Here is a 23765-nt window from a genome sequence, read left to right as displayed (position 1 = left end):
TCCCTCCCTCTCACCGGGCTCTAACCAATCAGTGTGGCTAACTCCTCCCTGTTGCTGAGTTTCACTTTCAAGTTTCATTTCTTGAGCTAAGGAATAGGGCTGGAGTGAGAGGGCTGTCAGCTGGCTATCTTTTAGAGACTCAGGCAGTAGACTGGGGGATACTTGTACCAAGGCCTGGAAACCCTCCTTTGGAACAGAATCCGGAATCCCAGCTCCCAGGTCTGTATTATGTCACTGACCCTCAACCCCATTCCCCATAGTGTGTCCTGTGTGGCTGTGGACTGATGCAGTGTCTTAGTATATGTGTGGGGGGTAGGGGTGGCTCTAAAGGGTACCTGTACATCTTCCCCAAGTTTCCCTGGTACCCTGTCCTCCAACCCTGGCTGGAGATCAGAGTGATGAAGGAAGCAGAGGAGTTCAGAGGGATGAGGGCTAGGGCAAAGAGTTTGAGATCTGTCTGGTCTAAGGGATACCTTAAGTAAAGTGAGATGGAGAGTCAGCTCTCTCCCCCTTTCCCTCAGGTAAGCCCCAGGAATGGCACTCCGGCCGTATCAGTGGGAGGTGATCCTTCCTGCCCTGGAAGGCAAGAACATCATCATTTGGCTGCCCACAGGCTCAGGGAAGACCAGAGCTGCTGCTTATGTGACCAAGAGGCACCTGGACATGGTGGATGGAGCTAAAGTGGTCGTACTGGTCAACAAGGTAACACTCGCTGCGGGACTTTCAACTCATCCACTGGCTCACCTGGTTCACTTATTTTCTGGAGTGTCACACTGCTTGCGCTTTCATTCAGAAATTCTACACCCACCTTGCCCAACCTAGACCCCAAATCTAAATTTAAATGCCCTCTATGTAGTTTTGGAGCCCTAGATCCTGGTATATACTTATCTAACAAAGATTTATTGAATGTACATTGTGTGGAAGGGTGTATGCTAGGTCTGGTGCTCGAATATGGCCAGGAGGAGAGTGGGCTATCCATTTTCCTGCCTCCCCATTTCTACTTCCAGGAGCTCCCCTCTCCATGTCAGCTAGGTGGTGTTGTGGTTACAGAACTGGACGTGGTGGCAAAAAGACCCAAGTGGTACTATCACTGCTACTACTGCCTCAGATACTTACTAACATGGCCCAGGGCACATCACTTAGTCTCTGCAGCCTCAGTTTCCTCGTCTGTAAAATGGAGGGCACTAATAATAGCAGCACTTATTTGTTGTGAGGATCAAATGAGATTTTAAAAATACTGTTATTATGTCCCACCCATTTTCTTTTTGGGACTTTGTAGTAAAATGGAGTCAGAAGACCTGGATTCCAGTCCCAGCTCCCCTACTTACTGAGTGATCTTTATTTTTTTTTAAATTAAATTATTTTATTTGTTTTCAGTGTTCTACAATCACTTTCATATATCTTAGATTTTTTTCCCCTCCCTTCCCTTCATTCCCCCCTCCCTCCCTGAGATGGCATACAATTTTATATAGGTTCTACACATACATTCCTATTAAATACATTTTCACCTTAGTCATGTTGCATAGAAGAATTAAAATGAATGGGAGAAATCAAAACAAAACAAAACACAATACAAAAGAAAATGGTCTGTTTTTCATATAACTATAGATAGCTTTAATTTCTTCCTCAGAAAACTGCCTGTTCCTATCCTTTGACCATTTATCAGTTGGGGATTGACTTGTATTCTTGTACATTTGACTCAGTTCTCTATATATTTTAGAAATGAGGCCTTCATCATAGACACTAGTTGCAAAAATTCTTTCCCTTACTGGGTGATCTTTAGCAAATCCCTTGACTCCTCTAGATCTCAGTTTCTAGTTTTTAAAGTATGAGTCAATACTTGCACAGTCTACCTCACATTGAGAGCCTAAGGAAAGCCCTTTGTAATCCCTGGAGCACTATGGAAATGTGTTTTTAGTATTGCTGTGGCCTACCTCACCCCTCCCGCTCCCACCCCCAATGTTCCCACCCTTCTCTCCATGTCTCCCTATCTTTGTACCTTCCACACTCCCAAGGTGCACCTGGTGACCCAGCACAAGGAAGAATTCAGTCAGATACTGGGCCCCAAGTGGAATATTGTCACAATGAGTGGGGACAGTGGAACCCAAGCTGGCTTTGGATACATGACTCACAACAATGACCTTGTCATCTGCACAGCTGAGCTGCTTCGCCTGGCCCTGATCAGTACCGAGAAAGAGGAGCATGTGGAGCTCAGTGGTCCGTGAGAAGGTTGATGAGGGATGGTGGACAGGTGGGACCGAGGGATAGAAAGAGTTTGATATACTTCTATTTGGTTGACTTTTACATTGAACCCACTCCTTTCCTTCCATCCCCTAGGAAGCTGATGTCCTTTATAGGCAAAAGGGCCTGGTCCATGTCCTTCCTATCTCATTTCTCCTGGGTTGAGCTGCCCCTAATCCCCATTGTTTCCCTGTTCTCAGCTGACCACTTCCCTAATCTCTTTCCTTTTCTCATACCATTCCCTCTGACACCTTCCCCCAACCCCCATTTCAGCCTTCTCCCTCATGATAGTAGATGAATGTCACCATACCCAAAAGGACTCTGTCTACAATGTCATTTTGAGCCACTACCTGGAAAGAAAACTTCAGGGGGCCCGGAAGCTGCCCCAAGTGCTGGGTCTCACAGCTTCTCCCGGAACTGGGGGAGCCTCTACCCTGGAGGGAGCCAAAAAACACATCTTGCAGGTCAGTCTGCACCCTTCAAAGGTGCTCCCTTTAACGATGACCCCTGGAATCATCACCCCAAAATAATCCCTTCCTTCAAGATCTGTCCATCCTTGGGACAGGGTCAAAGGAGAGAATAGAATAAACGAGAAGCAGGATAGGATGAAGGGAAATATAGTTAGTCTTTCACAACATAATTGTTATGGAAGTGTTTTACATGACTACACGCGTATAACCTATATCAAATATCTGACCTTCTCAATGAGAGTGGGGGGCGGGTAGGGAGGAAGAGAGAGAATTAGGAACTCAAAATTTTAAAAATAAATGTTAAAAATTGTTTTTACATGCAACTGGGAAATAAGACATATAGGCAGTGGGGTATAGAAATCTATCTTGCCCTACAGAAAAATAGAGGGGAAGAGGATAAGAGAAGGGGTGGTGTGATAGAAAGGAAGCAGATTGGGGGAAGGGATAATCAGAATGCTTTCTGTTTTGGGGTGGGAGAGGGGAGAGATGGGGAGAAAATTTGGAACTCAAAATCTTGTGCAAGTGAATGTTGAAAACTAAAAATAAATTAAAAAAAAAAAAGATCTGCCAGTCCTTTTGGACTCCTTGACCTGAGACCCATCCACTGAGATTTCCCTAAAACCTTCTCCTCCCATGCTTACCCTGCCAGCCAGGTTAATGCACCCTCTTCTCTAAGGACCTAATCCTGATCATAATTCTTACCCCTGTCTAGCATACAGTAGTGGGAGTCAGAGACTTCTGCTCAAATCCTAACCCTAATACTTATGATCTGTGTGACCATGAGCAAATAAATTGCCTTCTCTGCACCTTGTTTTCCTCATCTGTACCATCACTACCTACCACAGAGGAGAATGCTGTATAAATGTGAGTAGATATGACATATTTCAGTGTATCAGTGAACTTAAAAATGGTTACCCTTTCCATTGATAGAAATAGATGGGGCAGCTAGGTGGTGCAGTAGATTGGGTCTGAAGTCAGGAAAACCTGAATTCAAATTTGATATGTGACCCTGACCAAGTCACTTATCCTCTGCCTGCCTCAGTTTTCCCTTCTGTAAAATGGGAGTAGTAACAGCACCTATCTCCTAGGGTTGTTGTAGCAGTCAAATGAGATAATTATTGTCAAGCACTTAGCACAGAACCTGGCATCTAGTAGTTGCTATATCAATGTTAGCTACTATTACCATTAGAGATTGCCTCCCACCCATGGCTTTTCATCCTGGGTCATTCTTGTCTCCGGTCTTTCTCACATGCTCTCTAGAGGAACAATCCAATGATGAAGGAGTCCTTTGAGTTCTCTTCATGTTGCCTAGACACCAGGGCAGTAAATGGAGTGTCCAGCTCTTTTCCCTTACTTCGCCAACATGTTTGGATGACTCCTCTTCCATCCATTCATGTCCTAGACATATATTTTATGCCAGCTCTCATGTGCAACTCATCAGTGGTTCTTTTGCTGCATCCAGTCTGACCAATTGTGATGCTCTGAGTTGTCTGTTAGGTCTTTTGTAGGTTTGATTCATGAAGCTTGAATAGCTTGGTTGATAGAGCATCAGACTTTTAATCAGAAGGCCCAGGGTTCAAGTACCTAGTCAAGCAAGCAGTGTTTCATTTTTGAGAGCAGCTAGGTAACCACAGTGTACAGAGTGCCAGTCCTAGTGTCAAGAAGACTTATCTTCCTGAGTTCAAATCCAGCCTCAAACACATATTAGTTGGGTGACCCTGGGCAAATTATTTAACTCTTGTTTGCCTCTGTTTCCTCATCTTTGAAGTGAGCTGGAGAAGGAAATGGCAAACCACTCCAGCATCTTTGCCAAGAAAATGCTAAATGGGGTTACAAAAAGTCGGACACAACTGAAAAGACTGAACAAAGTTTTGATTCCTCAGAGATGTGGCAAAGTGGAAAGAATGCTAGATTTAAAGTCAGAGGACCCAGGTTCAAATCCCAGTTCTGTGTCTTTGATCAAGGGCAGGTTACTTCCCTTCTCTGGGCCTTCTGTTAAATGAAAGGATTGGATTGGTTGATCTCTAAGGTCCCCTCTAGCACTATATCTAATTTCCTATCTTCTGACAGCTTTAATCAACGAGATCTTGCTGTTCCATGATTCACAGCCCTATGCCTTTATCATTTTTGTCTTTGTTTTTGTTTTTATCTAAATCTGTAATATTATTTTTATGTTATTTATTGTTGTTTAGTCATTTCAGTCATGTCCAGCTCTCCATGACCCTATTTGGGGTTTTCTTGGCAAAGATATTGGAGTGGTTTGCCATTTCCTTCTCCAGCTCATTTTATAGATGAGGAAACTGAGGCAAACAGGGTTAAGTGACTTGTCCAGGGTCACACAGCTAGTGTCTAAGGATGGATTTGAATTCAGGAAGATGAGTCTTTGTGACTCCAGGCCTCTTACTCTATCTACTGTGCCACCTAGCTACTCAAGTCTTTTTAAATATATATTGGTAGTACATGAACACTCCATGAGGGTGGAACTGAATCAGAGGCTTTGCAAGTAATCAATAAGGACAGTATAAATATCATAGCAGCTTTCCAGGCATCTCGTTTAATAATTACCAGATTGACAAGCAGTTGTTCTTTGCAGCCCTGGGACTTTTTGGAAGACCTTTTTTTGTTTTTTAGTCAACATATTGTTTTCTAATAAGCACTTAGTAGATTTTTTTTTCATGATACAAGCTATGATACTTTTGTATAAAGTACTTAAATGGGAAATTGGACTATGTTTGGAGGGGTCACTGGTTTTCTTGTTATATAGTAATTATGTGATGCCCTCTGATGAGAAAGGTAGAGGAAGCTGCTTCATCTTTTGATGAGAAGTTTCATCATCCTGGGAGAATATCATAATGATGATTAATCAATCCTGATTTATGTCTTTTCTGTCGACGTATGCTTGTGTTTGTGTTTAGCCTTTCCTTCGTAAGTACGGAATACCTGTCCCACACCAAAAAAAAAAAAAAGTAGAGAAACTGACATAAAGTCCTTTATTAGAAATTCATGCACTGGTGTGAAGCATTTGGGCCAATGAGACTGGAAATTACCTGGTCCCATGGCTTTCCACTCACAATAGAGCTCATTACCTAGCTTGACTGAACTGTTCTGCCATTCATTATATTAATGGGGAGTTTTGAGTTTGATCCAACTTGTGTTTTGATTGGGTTGGAATTCTTGTGTCTATGTAAACAAGTAGCCATTTTCCACATCCTCTTCAAGGGTTCTCTCTCCCCTCTGATGTCTTTGCTTCTCAAACTTCTTTGGTCAAGCTTTTGATTGTTCTTAAGTTGTTTGTCTTTTTTGCTATTTTTTGATTCCTCATATCATTGTCATCTTTTGATGTTTTTTCTTTGTGAGGAAGTTCTTTCCCATCAAAGTCCTTAGACCTGTTAAGTGATTCAGCATCAGAAACAGATACGGTTTTATCCCCAGAAAGGACATTAAAGAAGAAACCTTACCGTCTGCTTTGCTGCTGTAGCCTAAAGATCATCTGACATTGTAGCTGAAACCTTCTAGATGTTTTGTTCCCTCCATTAGAATGTGAGGTCCTGGAAGTCAAGGACCATCTTGACTGTTCCATTTGCATCCCTACTGTTTAGCACACTACTAAGTGTACACATAGTAAATGATCAAATGACACCCAGTAAATGATTTTTCTGTTCAATTGTCAAAGGAATCTAGCATTTTTAATTTGCTTTTTAAACTCAATTTATTTTTTTCGTTTCATAAAAGGTGGATACTTCGTATGCCTTCCACCTTTTCCTCCTCCTCCCAACTGAAAAAGCGAAAAAAAAAACCCTTGCAGCAGATATGCATATTCAAGCAAAACTAATTCCTGCATTGGCCATGTCCAAGAAAATACATGTCCCGGTCTGCACCCTGAGTCCATCTCTGTCAGGAGGAAGGGAGTCTTGAATGCTTTGCTGTCATGATTGGTCACTGTCTTGATCAGTTTCCCTTTCCTTCTTTATAATAAAGAGGGTGATAAGAGAAAAGGTGTGAGCTCAGTAATCTCTTCTGCTCCCTTGGCCCTCTTCTCTTTCTTCCCCACAAAGCCCAGTGACAGGTTCTTAGCCCTCCTTCCCTTTGAGACTTCTCTTCTCCATCTGTCCTCTACAGTGAGAGTTTATTTGCTCAGAACAAATATCTCCCTTAATCTTCTTTCCCTGATTCCCTCTTCTACCTTTTCCCCTTTCCCTCTGTTTTCCTGTTGAATGAAATGCATTTCTATAGCCACCTGTGTGTGTGTGTGCATATATATATATATATATTCTTTTCTCCTTTGACCAGTTTGTGTGAAAGTGGGGCTACTTGTTCCCTTCTTCCTGGCTAACGTAGGGTTCCATTTGTACATCCCAGTTATACCTGCATGAGATCATTTCCCCTAACTTTCCTCTTTCTTTGTCTCCCTCTTCTTATTTACTTTGGCTTTATGGATCATCATCATCCTCAGCAACAGCATCTTCATCTTCATCATCATCTTTATCATCACCTTCATTATCTGCATTAAAATCTTCATCTTCATTACCATCATCATCTTCCTCCTCTCATTTCTTAAATGGCATTTAGACAGCGATAGTCCCAGGACTATCCTGCTCTTATGATTTAATATTCTGTGGACTCTTACTCAGGAGGCCAAGATAATTGCTTTCTGTAGTTGAAGAAAAGTATCCAGATGTGAACTCATCCACTGCAGGCATCCCCAGAATGCCTGGGAGAGCAGACAGGACGATGGGGGTGGCATTGTGCCTCACGCTGCTCCCATATCATGGTTATACTCATGATCTGAAACTGAGAGGCACTGCGGAGTAGTAGATAAGGTGCTGGACCTGGATTCAGAAAGACCCCAGCTGTGTGACCCTCAGCAAGAACTTTGACTTTTCTGAACCTCAACCAACCACAATTCGAAAGCGTTTTTATTTAGTTGGAGAAATAGCATGTGCACACAGAAGTAAACAATATCTATTTGTACCTAACGCTTACATTTGAATTTATATCTATTTATTATAAATGTGTGTGCATTGTTATATACAGATGTAGTATACAGCATTACATGCACGTATACATATATGTCATATGCCATTTGGAAGAAATATAATTAGAAAATTATAATCTATAATCTTTGTCATTTGAAAGAGGGAGGCACAAGCTACTGGGGGAAGGAGAAGATTTTAGGGAAGGCCTAATGTAGAAGGTGGCTATTGATCTGTGCCTTGAACAAACTAGGAATTTTAAGAGGTGGACATGAGTAGGGAGTGCACTCCAAGCGTAGGGAAGAGCTTGTACAAAGACACAGAGATTGGAGTCGAGATGTCTGGTGGGAGGTACAGTAAGCAACTAACCATCCAGTTTGACTGGAGCAAAGGGGAGTTGTATGTAATAAGTTGGGAAATTAATGAAGGTGAAGTGGTATTGACAAATCCCCCTGGAAGGTCTGAGCCCTAACTAGGGTGGGATCCAGTGCAGCTTCCCTTTCTGCCACAGTGGCCTTCCATTCTGCCATTCCCTTTACTGGGCAGGACTACCATGACCAGGATGTTGTAGCATTTTTTTTTTATCTCCCCCTCCAGCTTTGTGCCAACCTGGACACCTGTCAAATCATGTCACCCCAGAAGCACTGGGAAGAGCTGGAGCAGCAGAATCCTCAGCCCTGCAAGCGTTATGACCTGAGCCAGGAACGGAATCCGGTGTGTGCATAATAGGGGAGCTGGGGAGAAGGAAGGGTAACCACAGGAGGCCCCCAGGGAGGCCAGGGCTTGGTTCTGTGCATATGCAAACATCATAAACCAGCACTGTCTCTGCTACTTTTTCTAGTGGTCTGTTACAGTAACTTTTGGAGACTATATATACTAAGTAGCTAAGACAAGAATTAAGAATACTTTGAAATACCAAGACAGTGTTTGCATCAGTTGATGGGTCTGGTTCTTCTAGAGGTAAGAAGTGTCCAAGGGTGTGCTGGAGCCAGCTAACACCACTTGGGAGAGCCAACTGTATGTTCATGTTCAGAATCTGCACCTTGGAAATCAGCAATTGTTTACAAATGAGGGTACAAGTTATTGTTTTGTTGCTTGTCTAGACTTAAGAAAGTGATAGGAAAAAAGGCAGTGATATGATTAAACTTAAAAGTGTGTCTTGTGTACATTTTTTTTCCTGAAGTCAGTTGTTAAACATTTCCCAGCACCCCCTATGGATACCATGTATTATTAGTACAGGGAATAGTGTCCAGAGCCATCACAGACCACAGAACTATTGATGGCCCCTAAAGAACCAATACCTAGAAATTTTCTAGAGACCGGTTCCTTTACTATGGAGGAGGACACTGAGCCCCAGAGAAGGTAAGGGTCTTGCCTGGGAGGCTCATGTTGAGTTAGTGACAGAGTCTAGGTTTCCTAGTTCCAGCCCTGGGCTTTTTCTCACACATATCTCATACATGCACACGCACATGCACACACACACACACATACACATACACATACACATACAGCCTTCCTGCTATTCCTTTTTCTCTCTGTGTGTCCCTGTTGAGAGGAAGAAAACGACAGAGACAAAGGCAGGAAGTGACTGAGTGAAAGATGGGACAAATAACAAGAAAGACAGAGTTAATTATGTTTCACTCTCTCCCTCTGCCTCCCCCAAAGAGTGAGGGCTGCTTCTAGAAAGGAGACTGAGGGAGGCACATGGCTGCCTCTGGTACAACAAGGTGGATGGGTGCACTAGGGCTAGAGGCCCTGGGAAATGCTGTTTTCTATAAATAATGCACCTTTTAAAAAATTTGTTTCAATATCTTTTGTTTTTATCACTTTCATTTCCAAACCTCTCTCTTACCCAGAGAACCGGTCCTTATGACAAACACCAAAGGAAGAAAGGTGGGGGGTTGAGGGGAGAGGGGGGGTGGAGTATTTGCGTAAATCAAGCCAGCTCATACATGGAGTCTGACAGTAGTTCCATGTTCCTTGTCCAGAGTTACCCAGTTGTGCAAAAAAATGCCTACATGTGTGTGTTGCCTATCTTTTTTCAGTGATAGAATATGAGCTCCTTGAGATAGCAATTATTTCATTTTGTCTGTCTTCCTAGTCCCAGTGCAGTAGATGATATATATAGCAGGACTTAAGAAATACTGATCGATCAATTGATGCCCAAAAAATCCCATCCTCCATGGCACTTGGGCATTTCTTTTATGTTTTGTGGTAATGGGATCGAGGCCTGCCTGTGACCCATGCTGGCTGTGTGATCCTGGACAAATCACTCAGCTGAGTTTCAGATTAAGTGCTGATCATGATTATTGAATGCCTATATTTAATTCAGGGTGACCTCCCAGGAGGGACTTAGTTTCTCACATTCCCTCTCTCTCTCATCCCAGTGTGGCTATGTCTCCCCACTAGTGTGTGGGTAAATTTCCCTCTCTCCGTATGTGTGTGTTTTTGGAGGTGGGAGCCTCAACTTACCCCCTCTGCTCCCCCACCCACCCAGGACCCATTTGGAGACCTGCTGAAGAAGCTAATGGGTGAAATCCAAGATAGACTCGAGATGCCAGAGCTGAGCCGGGATTTTGGGAGCCAGAGATACGAGCAGCAGGTGGTGGAGCTGAGCAAGGATGGTGAGAGAGAAGGCGAGGAGTCTGGGGCAGTGGCCTGGAGGTGGTCATCTCTGACCCTGCCTGGGGTTTGAGAGACTTCTGACCTGGACCTCTATCTCTCCCTTCTGCCCCCTTGGCCTATGGCCGGCCAGCTGCTGAGCAGGGCCACCTTGAGCACAGGGTGTTTGCCCTGCACCTTCGGCAGTACAACGATGCGCTGCTCATCCACGGTAGTGTCCGGGCAGTGGATGCCCTGACCTCACTGGGGAATTTTTATGCTGAGGAGCGCATTACAAAGGTCAGGATCCTCCCTGCTGAAGGCTGGTTGCTGCGGCTGTTTGATGGTGAGCGCAGGGATGGGAGCAGGGGGCAGCCTTGCCCTGGAAGTGGGGTGTGCCTGCAAGAGAATTACTTCCCCCCTATTCAGGTCTTTGAAGTCTCCTGGACAGATGCCTGGGAGCTGGGGGTGGGAGAGACAGGTAATAAGTGCAGGACAGCAGTGCTCCAGTCTTCCATGCTTAGGGACAGTCCCAGGAAGAAGCAGGACATTCCAGAAATCCCAGGACTGGTCAGGGAAGGGGCAATGGTCAGAGTTTTATTCTCTTGTCCCTATCTTTCCTGCCCCATTCTTATTTACCCCTCTCAGACTATTCATGCCCCCATACCCCTCAGGTGGCCTCCCCTGACCTCCAGCTAATGTCTTCCCCTCACAGAGCACAAGGAGGCACTAACTTTAGTGGCGAGTGATGCCCACTTTGCAAACCCAAAGCTGGAGAACCTGGAGCAGATTCTGCAGGAGCAGTTCAGTACTCCTGAGCCTTCCCGTGGCATCATATTTACCCGGACCCGCCAGAGTGCGCATGCTCTCCTCCTTTGGCTCCAGGAGCAGCCCAGACTCCAGCAACTGGGCATCAGGGCCCAGGTGCTGACTGGGGCAGGCCACAGCAGCCAGACTCCCCACATGACCCAGGTGCACACCTATGTGTATGTGGGGTGGGGGGTGTGCTATGCTGTGAGAGGTGCCATGACCAAGTGGGACACTGTGATAGGGGAAGGGGCCAGGGTGCCACTGGGGAGAGAAACAGCCAACAGAGAAATAGGGAAGGGGCTGGGAGGGGAGCACTGTAGAAAGGGATGGATCCAGAACAAGGGGACACCGAGGGAGAGGGACAGTGACCAGGGAATACCAGAGGAAAGAAGCAAAGGTTTAGAAGCTACCAGCAGAGCCTGGAGGGGTACTAGGGGAGAGGGACAGGGGCTGGGAGAAAATGAGAGGAGAAGATATGATAGAGATATGAAGAGACCCTGGGGGAGAGGGATTGGAACTCACATGGGAGTGAAGAAATTCAGTCAGGACAGTCCCAGAGTAGCTGAGGATGAGGAGGTGAGGAGGGGGATGGTCACAGCTCCCCCTCACATCCTGTCTTCCATACCCCAGAGAGAACAGCAGGAGGTGATCCAGAGATTCCGGGCTGGTACCCTGAACCTACTGGTGGCCACCAGCGTGGCTGAGGAGGGGCTGGACATCCCTCAGTGTAACGTGGTAGTGCGCTATGGCCTCCTCACTAATGAAATTTCGATGATTCAGGTACCTTCTTTATCCTGAGAGAGTCCCCTCTCCATCATCTACTATGGCCCACCTCTATGAGATCTGCTCCCTAAGATAACCCCCCAATATCTCCTCTTTGAAATACTCAGACCCCCTCTCTTCCCCCCTTCCCCCACCAAGATGCCTCCTCTGGGATCCCTGTCCTGCCAGGAGTTATCCTAATTGTCCCTCTCCCCACCCAGGGTCCTTAGGGGCTCTATTATACTGAAAGGGGCCCTTCCCTGAGCTGTAATTAGGAATTGTTACTCCCTCTTCAGTTGGGAGTGTGGAAATTGGGTGGGTTAAGAACATTCCACCTCAAGCATGGTTGTTTTGGGAGCATGGCTAGCCAGTTCCCCCGAGAGCTTCACCTGTGCCCTCACTTCATAGTGGGGATGGAGGTAGGGACGTTCCCTGCCCCCCCTCCACCAAATTCCAGGAGGAGGCAGTGGAGGAGGAAGGCATGCCCTGGTTAAAAAAAAAAAACAAAACGCTACAACATTCTGGTCATGACAGTCCTGGCCAGTAAAGAGAATGGCAGAGAGGAGGGCCACTGTGGGAGAAAGGGAAACTGCCCTGGACCCCACCTAGAGGTATTTGTCACTCTGGGCATTGTTTTCTCCCCAAGGCACGGGGCAGAGCCCGGGCAAACCAGAGTGTGTACTCCTTTTTGGCGGGTCATGGGAGTCGGGAGCTACATCGGGAACAGACCAACGAGGCCCTGGAGGCGTTGATGAAACAGGCAGTGTCTGCGATACAGAGAATGGAAGAAATCGAGTACAAATCTGAGGTCAGGACCAGAGAGTGAGGGGCAGAGGGGAGGGGGTGATTGAGGACGCAGATTCAAGTCTGCTGCAAGGCAGGAAGAAGACTACTTACGTTGGGTTTTCTTTGCTTTTCTTGATACTGGCCTGAATTTCTAGGGGGAGGCCCCTTTATGTATTAATCAACAATAATCTGTGATATGTCAGCCTAGAAAGATGATTCCATCTCAAGTCTCATTACCAGAGGAAGAATGTCCAGAATAAGGAAGGTGATTGATTGCCCTGGTTAGACCACATCTGAAATAGTGTTTTTTCCATACTACTAGAATTTATGCCTCTGTCCCCAAACATCATTCCCTGTGCCCCCTTCTTTGCCTCTGCACCCCTTCTGGTCCCCTGATAAGACCCCTCAGATGTCTTCCCTTAGTTTCTAGCTGGTACTTTCCTTAAGAGAGTACAAGGAGTGCTGGTACTGCCCATTTTGAGAACCCAAATATGGAGATGCTGAAGTGGATACCTAGGGAATTGGTTTCTACTAGCTAGGGAACTTAACTTGGATCCCATACATATGAGGACAACCAGGATGTCAAAATAAAAGAGAAGCAGTGAAGGAACTGGGGAAATTATTCCAAAGAAAAGGGAAGGAGGACAGGTGTGACAGCTATCTTCAAGTATTTGAAGGGGGAAGAGGGATGAGATAGGTTCTGGCCTAGAGGGCAGAGCTCCAAGCACCGGTGGGCATTGCAAAGAGGAAATTTCAGCTCTCTACAAAGATTTCCTAATAATAAGAGCTGTCTGAAAGCAGAATGGACTTTTGGAAGTTACCTCTCAGGAGGTAGTGAGGTCTCCATCACTAGCTGGGGAAGAATTAACCAGAAAGAACCAGGAGAGGGGTAAAGGGAAGGGATATTGAGAAAGAGAAAGGAAGGGCAGGGTAGGTGGAAGTGATCTGGATACACTGTAAATGAGATGCAAATGAACTCAAAATTATGCTAGTCTGTTTCTCCTGAAGGATGAGACACATCCCTAAAGTTGGGGCCCCACGATGTTGATCCTCACCCTACATCTCCCCTCTCCTTTACTCTAGATCCTGACCCTGCAGCTGGAGGCTGTGAGTCAGCGCAAGGCCCAGGCCACTAAAAAGATGGTCCGGAATACAGAGTTCCTAGCAGAGACAGTGAGGCTTCTTTGTACCAACTGTGCTGAGCCTGTGGGCTATGGCAGTGACCTGAGGAAGGTGGAGGGCACACACCATGTCAATGTGAACCCCAATTTCATGTGAGATCTCGAGAGGCACTTTGAGAAAGGAGGGGGGGGTGGCCTGGGGATGGGAAGGGCTATGGAAAAGAGTCAGTGATGGGCAAAGATCAAGGGGGTTATTAAGACTTGGTGGGTGAAGGAAGGTACCAGTGGAGTCCCTGACAGGGGAGGTGTCAACCTGGTGATGAAAGAGTAGGTGAGGGGGAGCCTTTAGGAGTGAGAGTGAGTTTTTGGGGGTGGGGCAGGAAGATAGGAAATTTGTACTTAACTTGGTTATCTTATCAGCTTCTACTACAAGACTTCCCTCAAACCTGTGACCATTGATCGAACCTTCAAGGACTGGCAACCTGGAGGTTCCATCAGCTGCAGGAAATGTGGAGAGGTGGGTGCAAGGGGGGACTCTACCCAGTAGCTTCCTATGGATTGAGAGAGGGCCTGTTTCCCCTTTCATCTGTCCTGACCTGGGTGGAAATTGGAGAATATGGAGGAAGAAAGAACGAGACTCTTTTTAGAGACAGCTTAGGATACTGGAAAGTCAGCTAGGTGGCACAGTGGATACAATGCTGAACTCATCTGCCTGAGTTCAGGTCTGGTCTCAGACACTAGCTGTGTGACCCTCTATAAGTCATTCAACTCTGCCTCTTTCCTCATCTGTAAAATGAGCTGGAGAAGGAAATGGTAGATTACTCCAATATCTTTGCCAAGAAAATCCCAAACATGGTCACAAAGAGTCAAACATGACTGAACAATAACTTAGCTTTAGGATAGTGAAAAGATAGGATTTAGAATCAAAGGATGAGGAGCAGCTAGGTGGTGCAGTAGACAGAGCACCAGTCCTAGAGTCAGAAGGACCTGAGTTCCAGTCCAGCCTCAAATGCTTACAAGCTGTGTGAGCCTAGGCGAGATACTTAACCCTGATTGCCTCAAAAAAAGAAAGAAAGAAAGAGCTTTGCCACTTACTATCTGTGTGATCTTGGGAAATTCACCTAACCTCTGGCCCAACTTTTGTCATTTGTAAAATGACAACAAAGGTGGTCTTTTAAGATCTTTTTCAGCTGTGAATCCTCTGATCCATCCCTGCTCTCAAAGACCTGTCAGGCTGTCATCTTTCCTAAATCATCCCCTACACGCACGCACGCACGTACGCACGCACGCACACACACACACACACACACACACACACACACACACACACTCTCTCTCTGTTCTACTGTGCCCACAGCCATGGGGTCTGGAGATGATCTATAAGTCAGCAAAACTGCCTGCCTTGAACATTCGGAGCCTGGTGTTAGAGACCCCCGGAGGGCGGCGGAAGGTGAAACAGTGGTCCAAGGTACCCTTTCAGGTGGCTGACTTGGACTACCTCCAGGACTGTAATTCTCAGCTGACCAAAGAAATAAGCAGCTGAAGGTGGCTCCAACTCACCAACCATTCTCTAGTGGTCCATCAACTTCCCCCTGCCTCCTTGAGACAGGAGACCTGCATCAATGTTATCAATGTAGCCCTCATCAGCACAAACCCTCTGCTCCCTTCTTTTATTGTGAATAAAAACAGTTTTTTATTGCAGCCGGACTTCTCTCCCTCTCCCTCTCCCTCTCCCTCTCCCTCTCCCTCTCCCTCTCCCTCTCCCTCTCTCTCTCTCTCTCTCTCTCTGACTGGTGGGGATATGGGCAGGACTGGGGTTGGGGAAGATAGAGGGAAAGGACAGTATGGCACAGTGGAAAGATGACTGGATTTTGGAGTCGGGTGAAATGGGTCAGGTCCTACCTCTGCTATCTCCTAGCAGGGTGACCTTAGCACCATCACTTTCTCTCTCTGGTTCTCAGTTTCCTTCTTTGTAAAATGAGGAACGTTGAAATAGATTATGACTAAATATTCTTTGAGCTCTAAATCCTGTGATGAATTGCAGGTGGTATTGGGAAAGGATTGGAGTAAGGGAAAGGGAGATAATATGGCATATCATCATGGGAAGCCATTGGACTGGAAATCGAGAGAGCTGGTTTTGAATCCCTGCTTGGACACACACTAGCTATTTGACCACTCAGTCAATTTGAATTTATTACGCACCTCCCATGTGCTGGGCACTGTTCTAAGTCCTGGGGATTCATAGGAAAGCAAAAGACAGTCGCTGCTCTCAAAGACCTTACAGTCTAATGGAGGAGACAATGCAAACAACTACATACAAACAAGCTGTTGACAGGATAAAGAAATAATCTACAGAGGGAAGGCACTAGAATTGAGGGGGATTGGGAAAGGCTTCCTCTAGAAGGTGGGATTTTAGCCAGGAGGTCCATGAGAGGAGGGAACATTCCAGGCATGGGGGAGTACAGCCAGCCAGTGAAGTCTGGAGTCTCTTGTCAATTGTCTCTAAGCTTCAGTTTCTGCAAATGTAAAATGGAGGATGAGAGTGTACTCACTATCTTCCTTACAGCTTGAGGGAAACAATTTGTAAAGCTTAAAACACTAGAAATTTATTTGCAAAACCTGCCATTTTCCCGATGGACACGAGAGGGCAGTGCCTCCCCCAGCCTAACAGCCTGGCAGGTTCCTAAACCCACTTCCAAAGAGTCACCAGCTGTCTTGTCCTCACCTCCCTTCCCCCCTCGCCTGCTGGCCATCGATCAGCTGGAGCATCACAATCTGGGTGTCTTGCTGTCCAGCCACTGAGGGACGTGAAGCAGCTGGTCGGACCCACTACTGGCATAGCTGGGGGGATGTTTTGTGGCTGTTACTCAGTCGTTTTCAGTCATGTTCGACTCTTCATGACCCCATTTGGAGTTTTCTTGGCAAAGATACTGGAGTGATTTGCCATTTCCTTCTCCAGCTCATCTTACAGATCAGGAAACGGAGACAAACAAGGTTAAATGACTTGCCCAGGGTCACACAGCTAATAAATGTCTGAGGCCAGATTTTAACTCAGGAAGATGAGCCTGGCACTCTATCCACTGTGCTACCTAGGCCCCAGTTGCTGGGAAAGGGAGGGTAAAACATTGCATGGGCTGGTGAGTTTTTGTCTTGCGGAGACGAAGGGTCATATATAATGAGTGAAGTTTCTGGGGAAAGTGGAGGCAATTCCATACCCATTCAATGCCAGGGACAAAGCAAGACCTCCCCACAGTCTTCCTCTATCTGGAACTTCTCTCCCCTCTTTCTGACTCCTTTAAGCCTTACTCTTCTCTGCTCCATCCCTGATCTTGTGCTTCCCCTGTTCCAAGGTAAGGAAGGGAGCATAGAGGGTGTTGCTATGTTTACCAACCAAAGCAATGTGGTTGTGGTGCCAATGGTAGAGGGTTTGAAGGTTTTTTCCTAAAGTTTTATGATCCTTTGAATGTCATCATAAGATCTTGGATTCAGGACTGAAAGGGATCTCAGAGGTCATCCAATTCAACTATCTCTTTTTGCAGATGAGAAAACTGAGGTCCAGAGAGGTCCCTTTTCCTTTTGACCTCTCAGCTCTCTGACTCTGGCTCTGGACTCCACTCATTAGGTTCCCGACACAGGCTCCCCAACCGCCTAAGCTGGGCAAAATCATTTCCAGACAGACTCCCCCTGGATGTGAGGACAGGCTCTCAGAGTTCCTCCAAATCATGGCCTTTAGCTCTTTCAGATTTCTCTCCTGTGAGGAGAGAGCTCCAAAGCAAGAGTTACCCTTTCAAGACTGCATTTTCTTATGACCAATAAACTAGGACTCTTCTATTCTGAGAACAATAAAAAGAACACTGAACTTGGAGTCACAAGCCTCGAGTTTGAATCTTGGCTCTGACAAATACTGGTGGTGTGACCCTGGTGGAAAAGAGGGCTGGTTTTTGGAGGGTCTTGAGTGTGAATCCTCTCTCTGCTAATTACTACCTGTGAGATCTTAGACAAGTCTCTTCACCCTTAGGATCCAGGGAACAACACAGAGACCTCTGCAGTTCTAGATCCTATGACATTGAGTCAATTCTTTTGCTTTTTTCTGCCTTAGTTTCCTTATTTAAAAACGAATGAGTTGGCCTGGAAACAGAATCCTGAAATGGAAAAAAAAAAAATCAATGGATTCAGAGTCAGTGGACTTGGGTTCAAGATCCCAGCCCTGTCATTTGATTACTTTAGTGATTTAGAACAAATTGGTTGACCTTTCTGGCCTTAGTTTCTTCATCTGTAAAATGAGGAGATTGAACTTGTTACTTTCAAGGGTCACTTTGAACTCAAAATCTATGATCTTATAATTCTTGCTAACCCCTTAACTCTTGTTCTTTTCCTATTCCCCCACAAAATCTCCCTCCTCAGATCTCAGAAGAAATAGAGTGTGTGTGTGTGTGTGTGTGTGTGTGTGTGTGTGTGTGTGTGTGTGTGTGTGAACTCAGTAAGGCTGGGGGTGCTGAGGACCTGAATTTACTGTTCTCATTTTTCAAAAATCAGGATCTAGGTTGATTCTTCGGGGAAACGTCTATTTTTGTAGGCAGAAGACACCCAGCAGGCAAAAGTCACCTTCAGGAAGGAGGGAGAGAAGGGGCTAAGGGAGTAGGGGGTGGAGATCACAAAATATGAGAGTGGGAAGGGATTAAGTGGCCATTTGGTCCAACCTATACGTGAAAAGAATTCCCAGTATAACATACCTGACAAATAGTTATGGAGATGGATTGGGGGGGGGGGGCAGAATGAGAGGATTGATTACTGCTGTCTAACCAGCACTCCTACTGTCACATGAGATGGAGATCACCATGTCCTCTCTCCAAGAAATCATCGTTACCTCCTGGGTAACGAGGACCCATCAAAGACTTGGAGATCTTAGTCAACCTTCTCTTCTAAGGGATCTTTAAACATCCCACATCTGTCAATCTCCCCAAGACCTCCTTTTCCCTTCCCAACCCTAATCCCCAGAAACTTTTCAAAGGTCAAATTCTCTGTTCTCCCAACTGAAGTCATACCTCTTTCCTAGACCCCTTTCCATATCTATCTCATGCCCTATCCCCCATGTCCCCAGGAGCTCCCCTTTTCTTTGGGACTTCCCTCCACCTCAGCTAAGATGTTCCCCCACTTCCTAAACCCTTTCACCCACTCTTGTCCTGGGTCATCTACCCTACCCTGCAATTCAACGTGCTTTTTACAGGTCAATAAAATTATCGGCCGGGAGGGAAGGAGAGCCAGGGGCCAGGGGGCCAGGAGTGCTAAGCCCAGTCCTGGGCCCTGAATGTGACTGAATGCACGGAACCCTGGACGCCAGTCATTCCAGGGCTGGACCACAAAGTGACAGCTGAAAGGATTGGAGCATGGTATGGGTGGATGGGCTGCTGCCCACTTGTCCCAATTCCCTCCTGCCCATCCACCTGCCCTGCCCCCTCTTCTGTGAAATGTTCTCTTCTGTTCCTCCTCCAACTCCACCTTTGTTATTGTTGTTTGGTCGTTTTGAGTTGTGTCCAACTCTTTGTGACCCCATTTGGGGTTTTCTTGGTAAAGATATTGGAGTGATTTGCCATTTTTCCAGCTCATTTGACAGATGAGGAAACTGAGGCAAACAGGATTAAGTGACTTGCCCAGGGTTACGCAGCTAGTAGGTGTCTGAGGACAGATTTGAACTCAGGAATATAAATCTTCCTGACTTCAGGCTCTGCATTTTATCCACTGCACCAGCTAGCTGCCCCATAACTTCACCTTAACCATTAGGAAATCTAACCTACCATCAGGATGATAAGATACCCCACCCCCATCCTTCACCACCCAGTGCCAGGCCTGGAATCAGGAAGACTTATCTTCCGGAATTTAAATCTGGCCTCAGACACTTACTAGCTGTATAACCTTGGGCAAGTCACTTAACCCTGTTTGCCTCAGTTTCCTCATCTGTCAAACAAGGTGGAGAAGTAAATGGCAAAACACTCCAGTATCTTTGCCAAGAAAATCCCAAATTGGGTCATGAATAGTTGGACGTGACTAAAAAAATGACTGAACAACAAAAATATATAATGAAAGGGGAATATGATAGAACCGAAAAAGCTCCCAATTAGATGTCAGGAGACCTGGACTCATGTCCTAGATTCAAAACTTAATAGCTATGTGACTCTGGAACCTTAGTTTCCTCATTTATTAAGTGGGGATAATAATCACTGCCCTGCATATCTCACTCTATTTACTTTATAAATTTAAAGCAATCCATAATGATTATCTCCTTCTAGTGGTTCCTCCTTGCCTCCCTTCGCTGGAGAGTGTGCGGGGCTGGGGAGTGGGGGGAAGGGGTTGGCGGGGAGTGCGGAGCCGTTCTCCTCAGGCTAATAAGGGACCCAGGCATCCATTGAGTTCCAACCTTTGGAAAACATAAAACCAAACAACCAACTCTTAGACTCTTGGGGAGCTCCCACAGGTCCTCCGCTTAGTTCAGACGCTCTGGTCAGTGCCCATTCATTCTCAGTGGAAAGATGTGGGCAGCCCAGGACTTGGAGCGGTAGAGAAGCAGGCTCTCTGCCTGCTCCCTCCCTCCTCAGGGAAGATCCCTCCTCCCACTTGCCCCGCCCCAGAGCCTAGGTCCTCCCCATCGCAGCAGCTCCAGCTGCCTAAGAGCAGGTAGAACGCAGCAGCCTCGGACCCAGCAGGTAAGACAGAAAGCTCTGGTGGAGGGGAGGGAGAGAATCGGAGGGCACTAGAAGGATCTTCACAGGTCCAAGTACCCCAAGGGACAGAGAGGAGAAGAGGACAGGGGTCTTTCTTCTGGATGTCCCATTTCACACACGCGCGCGCACACACACACACACACACACACTCCCCTGCCGCCAAACCACCCCTTCTCCTCCCACATAAAGGTTCTTGGGTTGGTATTTAATCCTGCCCCTTGCCCTGGCATCCCCAGACCACCTTCCTCTCCACACCTAGAATCCAGGAGCCCACCCTCTCAACGCTGGAGTGTACTTTGCAAGCTTCCCTCTTGGGGCGGGCATGGGGAGAGGGACAGGAAGAAAGATGCCTAAACTTTGGGAAAGTGAGGGGAATTGGGCGATCTGGTGTATAGTAAGAAATTTGTGTTTGACTAAGGGGCCGGTGTAGCTCAGGAGCGAAGCCTGAGGTTGACAGAAGGAGAAGTGGGGAAGGGAGAAGCCTGTGCACGGAGACTTAGTCAGGGTCTCCAAAGTGAGGAGAGTACCATATGTACTCAGTTGTAACAGTTCCCTCACACCCCGAATCTGTCCTGCTGGAGAGAGGCATTGATTATGTGGGTAAATATGATAAGGGTCAGGTGAGTAGCTGGGCTGGATCCAAGGCCTTCAAGTGAATCTCCTGGGTACCTACATCATTGATATTGGGTTACAGGTGTGTGTGTGTGTGTGTGTGTGTGTGTGTGTGTGTGTGTGTGTGTGTGTGTGTGTGTGTGTGTGTGTGTGTGTGTGTGTGTGTGTGTGTGTGTGTGTGTGTGTGTGTGTGTGTGTGTGTGTGTGTGTGTGTGTGTGTGTGTGTTGTGTATATCTCTATGGAGAGAGGGAAAGGGAACCTAAAGAATTCTATTGGGGGCAAGAAAGGGATTGTCTCCTGCTTTTCCAGAGTTCGGAAGCATCTTAGGTAGGAATCTGAAGTGGAGGGATGTCATATGGGGAGGTGCTGTAATGCTTGTTGGGAGAGAGGTGGGTGGGAATTTGGAAATGCCTTGTATTCTGAGGGCACAAGGAAACAGGTTTGACCCTTTTCTTCACCTGTCCCCCACTGGACACTTTGGCAGGGAGCAAGATGAATGTGGTCTGAGATGTTGATCTGTTGCCCAAGAAACTTTGAGGACAGAGCCCTCTCTGTTTCATCTCTCCCCTCCTCCAGTGGACCATGCCTCACCCTTCTGCCTAATCTGGGTTTGAGACCACAAATCCTGGAAGGAAAAGCATACATAGAGATGACCATCGGAGAGCCCCTGGGGAAGTCAGCAAGCCCGGAAAGTGAGGGTTTTTCTTTTCCTTTCCTTTTGTCCCAGATTGTGGGGAGATGATGTCCAGCTAAACCACAGGGTTTCTGGATCTCCTATCTGAATGCTCCTGACCAGGCCAGCCAAGTACCCTGAGAGGTTGTGGCTTTGGTGTCCTGGCATTTGCTCTCTCTTTAGGTAGGACTTGGGGAAGGGGAGCCTATCCTTGTTAATGCCTAGAAGGCTTCCTTGAAGAAGAAGACTTAAGCTGCCAGCTCAGACGTGGATGCCATGTCTGAGGTCCATAGGAATATCCTAGCCTGGAAAGGGGAACCTGGATGGCTCTGGATGTCTGCCTTTTGGCATTCTAACTTTTCTTCACAGGATACTTCTCCAGATAACATAGCTCCGCCCCTCCCAGTCCCAGGCAGGAGGGCTTTATAGTAATAGATATGTTATTATTCAGTCATTTTAGTCCTGTCCGCCTCTTCATGACCCCATTTGGGGTATTCTTGGCATACTAGAATGGTTTGCCATTTCCTTCTCCAGCAGTAATAGATATTCTAAGTACCCATTCCAGGGTTCTTCTTCCCTTCCCCCCTCCCCATAATCATGAAGGTCTTCCTGATGTCATCTTAGTGCCTTCTGATTCATAGATAACTCTTTGCCTTTTGTTCTGTCTTCAGGCTCCTGTCCTTGCAGTTGGACCCCTTAGTGCTGTTGCTACCACTGCCATTTTCAGGGTCTCATAGAAAGATTGTCTGGAAAATAATAAATGGAAAATAGAAGGCTAGGTCCTAAATGGGTCCAAACATTCTGAGCTATACTATTTGAAGATTCTAGTTGTGTGAAATATGGCCATTGGTTCCAACCCAATGGGAACAGGCAGGGTGAATTTGAATAATGTGATCACTTCAGGGGAATGCCTTATTCTAGCTCATCAGGACCTGATTGTAGTTAGCAATGGGTGCCTCTGATGCTGAGTAGGTCCACTTCTTTGTTCTCCCTCCCTTAGTTTTTCTAGCAGGCAGGAAAGGGATAATGGAAATGTTGAGGGCATGAATGGAACTTGCCACAATCTGGCTCTTACGTATTCCTAAATGGGAGGATCCCTCTAGCCCTCCCCCTACCCTGAACATCTGTATTACATGCATTTGTGCCTTATAAGGACTGTCAGGGCCCCGAAGGACTGATGGGGTGCACAGCACTAGAAGTTATACTGTCTAGGAAAAATGGGGCATGTCAGTGTAACAGAATGAATGAACACTGGCTCAACAGTTGAAGGACCTGGGTTCAAATCCTACCCTGGATGCTTATTGCCCATGTGACCTTGGGCAAATCACTTAAGCTCCCTTGGTCTCCATTTCCTGGTCTGTAAATTAGGAGATTTTAATTAGGAGAACTAAATGCCATTGAGGTCCTTCCCAGCTTTCGATTGGGGGTCCTTTGTGTCCTGTCTCTTTCTCCCCTGACAAGAAACAGCACTGCCTTGGCAAAAGGTGTGTGTGTGTGTGTGTGTGTGTGTGTGTGTGTGTGTGTGTGTATGTGTGTGTATGTGTGTGTGTGTGTGTGTGTGTGTGACAGAGATAGAGACAGAGAGAGAGAGAGGGGATGTATACTCAGTTCCCTTCCCTGTCCATTAGTCATTAGGCTCTCTCTGGCATTTTTTCCCATTGATCAGTACTCCCATCTTACCAGCAATGCCCTTTTCCCATCAAATCCCATACTCTGGCTCTACCTGCCAGGCTCCCCAGGGCCCCATAGCTCTCTGGACTCCAGGAAGGCCCTGGGCTCAAAGACTAAACTTCCCCCTCCTTTCAGAGAGGAGTAGAGTAAGATACTCAGGAAGAATCCTTCCTCCCCACCCCCCCTTTCCCCTCTTCTCTAGTGGTTTGCCATCCTGGATCTCTCTGGTGGTGAGATTTTTCACCTAGAATGTGGAATGGCCTTCTCAGCTCACCCAAACATCATTAAAGGTAGTTGGGTAGCATGGTGCTTAGAGCTCTTGACT

At 46.5% G+C, this 23765-nt stretch overlaps 2 protein-coding genes across 6 annotated transcripts in view; both read left to right on the top strand.

The window, feature by feature from the left end:
• The first annotated feature begins 56 nt into the window (after positions 1–56).
• DHX58 (DExH-box helicase 58) lies at positions 57–17499 on the top strand. 4 transcript variants are annotated; one of them, XM_072646487.1, is made up of 13 exons: positions 57–219; positions 522–702; positions 2016–2217; positions 2515–2705; positions 8282–8398; positions 10182–10308; positions 10440–10631; positions 11001–11257; positions 11726–11875; positions 12504–12665; positions 13727–13917; positions 14185–14281; positions 17304–17499. In XM_072646487.1, the coding sequence occupies exons 2-13, from the start codon at positions 535–537 to the stop codon at positions 17358–17360; spliced, it is 1911 nt and encodes a 636-aa protein (XP_072502588.1). In that variant the 5' UTR covers positions 57–219; positions 522–534; the 3' UTR covers positions 17361–17499. The 4 variants fall into 4 exon arrangements, with proteins under 4 accessions (XP_072502588.1, XP_072502587.1, XP_072502589.1 ...); XM_072646486.1 differs by lacking the exon at positions 17304–17499 and adding an exon at positions 15122–15465; XM_072646489.1 differs by lacking the exon at positions 17304–17499 and adding an exon at positions 15122–15465 and having other exon boundaries at positions 121–219; positions 614–702; positions 2016–2229.
• Positions 17500–20424: 2925 nt separating this feature from the next.
• ZNF385C (zinc finger protein 385C) overlaps positions 20425–23765 on the top strand; it is a 72940-nt gene continuing 69599 nt past the window's right edge. For both annotated transcript variants that reach the window (XM_072646478.1, XM_072646476.1), the window contains exon 1: positions 20425–20465. The gene's annotated coding sequence lies outside the window, so the exon portion shown is untranslated. The remainder of the gene's footprint in view (positions 20466–23765) is intronic.

Source organism: Notamacropus eugenii, chromosome 2 (genome assembly GCF_028372415.1).
Source record: "Notamacropus eugenii isolate mMacEug1 chromosome 2, mMacEug1.pri_v2, whole genome shotgun sequence".
Lineage (NCBI taxonomy): Eukaryota > Metazoa > Chordata > Mammalia > Diprotodontia > Macropodidae > Notamacropus > Notamacropus eugenii.
The sequence above is the reverse complement of the archived record's forward strand: the minus strand, read 5'-3'. Positions and strand labels throughout refer to the sequence as shown.

Excerpts from the sequence above, each read along its gene's own strand:
- DHX58 (XM_072646486.1), top strand. The coding sequence starts at position 535 with ATGGCACTCCGGCCGTATCAGTGGGAGGTGATCCTTCCTGCCCTGGAA. Across the intron at positions 2,706-8,281 it reads CCAAAAAACACATCTTGCAG|CTTTGTGCCAACCTGGACAC; the intron begins GTCAGTCTGCAC and ends CTCCCCCTCCAG. Across the intron at positions 12,666-13,726 it reads AAATCGAGTACAAATCTGAG|ATCCTGACCCTGCAGCTGGA; the intron begins GTCAGGACCAGA and ends CCTTTACTCTAG.